The 5,987-nt window shown below is 38.1% G+C and overlaps 1 protein-coding gene across 1 annotated transcript in view; it reads left to right on the top strand.

Moving 5' to 3' along the window:
* LOC107601181 (rho guanine nucleotide exchange factor 37-like) overlaps positions 1-3,888 on the top strand; it is a 13,691-nt gene extending 9,803 nt beyond the window's left edge. Inside the window, exons 11-12 of the mRNA XM_016293249.1 lie at positions 820-992; positions 2,590-3,888. Coding sequence (XP_016148735.1) covers positions 820-992; positions 2,590-2,799 — 383 coding nt within the window. The 3' untranslated portion in view covers positions 2,800-3,888. The remainder of the gene's footprint in view (positions 1-819; positions 993-2,589) is intronic.
* Positions 3,889-5,987: the final 2,099 nt, after the last annotated feature.

Here is a 5,987-nt window from a genome sequence, read left to right as displayed (position 1 = left end):
GTTTGAGAGAGGCGGGGCATAGAGGACCTACAATAATGTACAGTATTTGAAAAATAATGTGTTTTTTGAACATTAAAGCGTGTCAACATATTCTGTTACACCAAATACACAAAATAATGATCTTTAAAAAAGCGTCATATGACCCCTTTAATGCTCAATAAAACTCGCTCTAATACATCAAAAAATCCATCCGACCAAACTGATTGAATTTGCTTTAAAGCAAAATATAAACCATCTGATAATACAAATTACACTTACTTTATTGCAGTGATGTTTTGATAGCATGTGATATCTGTGAAATGGGAAAATGAGGTCTAATGACAGTAATGGAGTTGTGCTGTAATAATAATAGTGCAGCTGTTGGAATAAAGTGGTGCTAGACTACATGTAGTGAAAGTTTATTTTAAACAATCACATATCGTCTACAATTGCTTTTCACATCACTTCTGTTGGTAACTTGGTTATTACAGCTCTTCCAACAGCCAGTTTCAGAAACACTTCTTTCCTTTCCTTTCCATTTATATTTAATTCAATGTTTTATTTAATTGTTTTTTATTATTATTTTATTGCAGCTGAATGAAGGTATTTTGGCTTATGCTAAGATATAAAAAAAAATATATCAGTCAGTGGACATACTTTTGTTATTAGTCATTTAAATTTTCAAGCAAGGATTAATCAAGCAAACATTCAAAGCTTAACTTGACAAAACAAATACAGTTAAAGCACATCAAATCTGGTCTTATCAGTGTGCAGAATAGAAACACTGAAATGTGCAGGTTTGAATATCTTCATGAGATTTCTATTTTTTATTTTCTTCAGGCCCAAGGGGTTATGTGCCTGCCTTAAAACTGACACGCTACCACCAGATAACCGTTGACCCGCCGCAGTCTCCTCATCTGAAGGTCACACCCACCGGTCCAGGACCCCGAAGGCACTCCTACACACCCGGAGCCCAGCCACTCCCAACCACCATGACCACGCCCTGTTTTCAGGTGACTGACACACATAGGCACAGAGACACAGGTGTTTGACTGACGGGTCATGAGGTCGACGAGTTACTCGGTCTGATTCGCGTGTCAAAGAGAACGAGACCTTTGGAGATTGATGGCAGGTCTGCAGTATCTCATGATCATCAATCACACACACTTCAGCATTTGTAAATTCAGTATTGGAAGAACAGAAATGAACTGACGCTCCTTGTCAGCAGAAGTGACATGCTCTATCACAGCCACCTACACAAACACACGGCACCCAGATACACACCGATTCATCTGCCTGTCAAATGGTTCCCTATCGTTATGGCTTCATGTTTAAGAAAGCAGGTAATGTCTGAGCTTTTGCCTGTGACAGTGGGAGATGCACGGCTGTTGTGACTGTTAAAATATGACTAATTTTTCTAGACAGTCTTCACGGGTTGTTTATCGTTTTGACAGCAAATGGTAAACAGTCCGGCTATTACGACTCCCTCATGAATTATATATCCAGGATTTGTTGCCTCCAGTGGAAATTATATAACTTTGCATTTACAAAGCTTTTTTTTTTTTTTTTCAAAAACAATATTTTCTGAAGAAAATGTGACTGGTGTTTACCCATACAAAACGCCACGATGTTAGCATGCTGTGAGAGATTGCAAGGTGTTGCTTTCAGCATATTGCTAAGTGGTTGCATACTGTCTCCAAAAAAAAAAAAAAACACTTACTAAATATGATTCAGGTCCCTTTTGAAGATTTTTTTTCTAGTCACTTTTTTTTATTGTAGTTTAAACATTTGTATGTTTATTTATTTTATTATGAATTATTTTTGTTTATTATGCATCAAAGCTAAAATTAATTATTATTTTTTTTAACCCAATGTTATTTTAGTTTTGGAGTCTTGAAAATGTATTTTAATCAGTTTTCAGTTTTTTATTTGTATTTCAATTAATGACGGCATGAAATGGAAATTCCCCCTCTATATTTTTTTTAATGCATATTATTTATCTTATTGTGAATGATTCTTCCATTCAACCGTTGCACAGAACCAATTCCATTATACTTTTTTATTTCTTGATAATCCATTACACTCAAATGCATGTCACAATACAAAATAAAATATCTGCTGCTACTTCTGTTTGATTGCAGCTTTAATTTTGCCGTGACTTTAACATTTCAGGTTAGGGGTTTGTTTAAAACCCTATGAGCCAATATGACCAACATGATTCATAAGGCATTACTGACATTAACCACAAGGCGGAGCACTTCAACTAATTTATCGTTTCAGATTTTCTTCAGAGCTCTTTTTCTGTCTCAAAACCCATCACAACTTTAATTTCCTTAGGAGTTATAATAAACAGCCCACATTGTGCAACATTGAATACCACTTAACTTTTCAAATCTAAAAAGATATAGTCAACAGAGCACTCAAAAAGCACATTCGTTCTCTAGACAGATTTGAACGTCTCGCTATTTGTGTGGGTTTTGGCAATAACAAACTGTGTTTTTGAATTTTATGCACTGTCAGTCTTTTCATCTAGTTTTAAGGGCAAAATCTCACAGAAGGCAACTTTTCCCATTACCAAGCACACTGAAACTCTCCGTTCTCTATCTGCAGGTGTATGCGGGCTATGACTTCACTGCGAGGAGCACTCACGAGCTTTCTCTGAGGGCCGGCGAGCCAGTGCAGGTGGTGGAGCCTCATGATAAGCGTGGAAACAAGGAATGGAGTCTGGTGGAGGCGCGTGGCCAGAGAGGCTACGTCCCCTCTAACTACCTCGCCATCCTCCCCTCTGTGATCGCCTCACCCACCTTCCCTTATCGCTAGAATATCCTCGAGAGCACATCATCTGCTGCTGATACGACTGCTAGCCAGTATCCAAACACACACAGACCATGAGAAACACTTTCCCTGAAGGGCTCTTCATACGTGAGGGGGCGGATGGCTGCTGTTTGATGCGTCATTTGACTGGTGTATGTACTAGAGTGGTGCTTGGGCCCTGCTGTGGAGTGGTCATCCATATACTTGATCTCAGCTTTGCCTGGGGCTGTTACTGGTGGAGATCATTTTATCCAATGAGAGAAGAGCTGCAGGGGCAGCAGACATGCTGTTGTAGCACATGGTTGCTGGTGGAGTTACAATTACCACTTGGATCCACACCTCAGCTGTCCACTGGAATGACTCTTTTGGTGGGCCTGGTACTACTTTGCTATAAGAAATGGAGAATATTTAGGTTTTTACTGCTGAGAATGGATCTCATTTTATGAGTCCGACCTCTTTTGCACTGGTTTCCAGCCTTTTGACATGACTAACATGCAGACTTGAAGACAAGATCTTTCAAAACATTCTTACAGAATTCTTGCTTGTGCACCATTTTAATAATGCTTGATGGTTTTTAGTTATTACAAATTGTACCGTGGATCTAAAAAGTATTTGGACACTTGGACATGCGTCAAATGTGTGCATGTCATTAATGCATAGATATTAAAATATCAATCCAACTGACTTTTTTTTTTTTTTTTTTTTAAATGCTCCAACACATTTTTAAAAGCAGAACTTTTCACAATTAAAAAGTTTGATGAATTCAAAATTATTAAACGATAGATATACTGCTCCAAATTAAGGCAAAAAAATGTGTCTGAACAACATAATGCCAATAGCAGCCGATATTTGACATTTTTTATGTTTGATTTAATAAGTGTTGGAAGACTTTTATTTTGACAGTGATGGAAACACCACACCAGACACACAAAGGCTCCTATTCTCCAAACTGGATGTGGAGGCCAAACTTTAAATTCTTGATTTCAAACTATGCTGCGCTATATCCAGTTGACTACTATGTCATATTCATTGTGCACTTTATATGAAATTGGCATTAGCTGGTCTTTATTTGCTAAAATATGATTCCAAGTGCACACACAGTGCACTGTTGATTACAGTGTTTACTTAAAAAAATAAATGTATTTATGAAAAATACTGTAATTTGATTACAGAATCAAGAAGTTGCTATATGAAGTATAAATCTTATTTTACAGATTTACTTTGATTAAGGTTTTTTTTGTTTCTTTTATTTTCATATTGATTACTTTTTTCTAATTTTGTAAGTATTACCTAAAATAATTCTAAATTTAAAGGCTCTCAAAGATATCAGCTTTGAGAATATCAATATCAGTCATGCATGACAAACGTTAGTAGTTCATAGTTAATGTGATGAAATACACCTATGGTTATGATTTGCTTGCAGATGCTGGTTGGATTGATATTTACTTATTTATGCAATGGCGTTCATACATTTTTAATTGTGTCTTTAAGTGCCCAAATACTCTTTGGAGCCGCTGTGTGGTGGATGTTGAAGACACTGTAACGATGTTGAATCTTTAAGCTACTCTTAACGCTTGCATGCAGATTCAGCTCTGGCTGCTGCATTGTGTTTGTATTGTGACCTCATAACCTCTGTGATGAAGAACTCAACCCATATCGAAAGATTCAAGAGTGCAGATGATTTGCTGCATTGTCCGTCATAGACAGCTGTCTGCCTGCAATTGTATCTGCTGTCCACTAGAGACACAGAGCATCCTCTGTGAAGACTGTCATTGCTACCTTGCTCAGTGTTGGGCTAATCCTCCAAACAGAGTCATATATTATTCATCTGATCCTCACAATCGCCTTAACAGGGATCCAGTGAGAGGCGGTTCATCTCCCGGCTGCTGTCCTCCTGGTGGTACCAACCCCTGAATATTGTATCATCTGTACATGTCGCTTTGAAGAGATATTCATTTTATTTATTCCAAATGTCATTAAACCGATTCAGTCTTGAATTAACCCATCAGACCTGCTGCGATCCGTCTCATATTTTCACACTTCTGTTATTCTGAGACGCGTGACCAGAAATTGTTCGTCACAAGCGGCAAGCAGCTTTGGCTGAAGGCTTCCGCCTGACCTCTGAGTGCTCTATTTATGCCCAGCAGATTAAAACACTGACGTGAACGAGGCGGAGAATTTCCATCTGCTGCAGAGCTTTATTTTGGAGATGTGCATTGGGTTTGAGGCTGCTTTTAGCCCGAGTTCAGCTATTTCCCTGAGAATGTGCAAATGTCACGGCGGGGCTGATGATGACTGTGTTTGGTCACGCTGCAGGCAGAGCAGAGATGCTGCGGCCGTCAATAGCTCCTGCTTCCGTTAAGAGCTGCTTGTCAGCAGAGCTTTGATGCACTGAACCCCTACAGCTACCGCTTCCTCTATGTGACAGAACTCAAAGCTCTATAAATAAATTTCTCTATTCTATGGTCTAAAAATAGCCGCTTCTTGGCAGGATCCCTCTATGGCTCCCCCTGTTGGAGCAGTTGGGGACCGCAGCGGCCCTTCCTCTCTCACTCCTGTGGGAGGTGCGTCGCTCACATTACATCAAATCGTGCTCTGGCCATACGCTCCGTCTCAGCTGATGAGCCATGGGGAAATGTTATGGTAATTAGATATATTAAATCCCTCACAGCATTACATACCATGAAGCATTTCCTTGTGGGAGAGCAAGCAAACCTAACACCTCTATTCTAGCTCTCTGCATTAGATGTCTGTTTGTGTTCGTATTAGAGAGAGAGAAGGGAGGATGAGCAAAGCAGTAGAGGATTTAGAAGTCTGCAGTAAACCTAATTTCCACAATTTAATGTATTGGCTATTTTGGGGGCAATAATATTTCCAGTAATAATATCTGAAAATGCTTTAAACAATATTCAATTACTTGATATTAAGATGTTTTTAGAGTTTATTATTCCTACCCCACTGGGATTTTATTTATGTATTTATTTGGTTGGTTGTTTTAAGCATAATTTTGAGGTATTTATGGTTAAAACAAGAACAAAATGCCAGTGTGGTAAGAAAAGAGATGTTCGATATATATTAAAAAATGTTAGATTAAGATATTAATATATTCAAGTAAATATTAAGTTAATGTTATTTTATTAATAGTAAATACATTTTATGTTAGGATGAATGTCTCAGAATTTGTGGTTCTTAGT

This window comes from Sinocyclocheilus grahami, unplaced genomic scaffold, assembly GCF_001515645.1.
Source record: "Sinocyclocheilus grahami isolate Dianchi unplaced genomic scaffold, SAMN03320097.WGS_v1.1 scaffold301.1, whole genome shotgun sequence".
Classification (NCBI taxonomy): Eukaryota; Metazoa; Chordata; class Actinopteri; order Cypriniformes; family Cyprinidae; genus Sinocyclocheilus; species Sinocyclocheilus grahami.
Note: the sequence above shows the minus strand (reverse complement) of the source record. Positions and strands in the feature narration are given on the sequence as shown.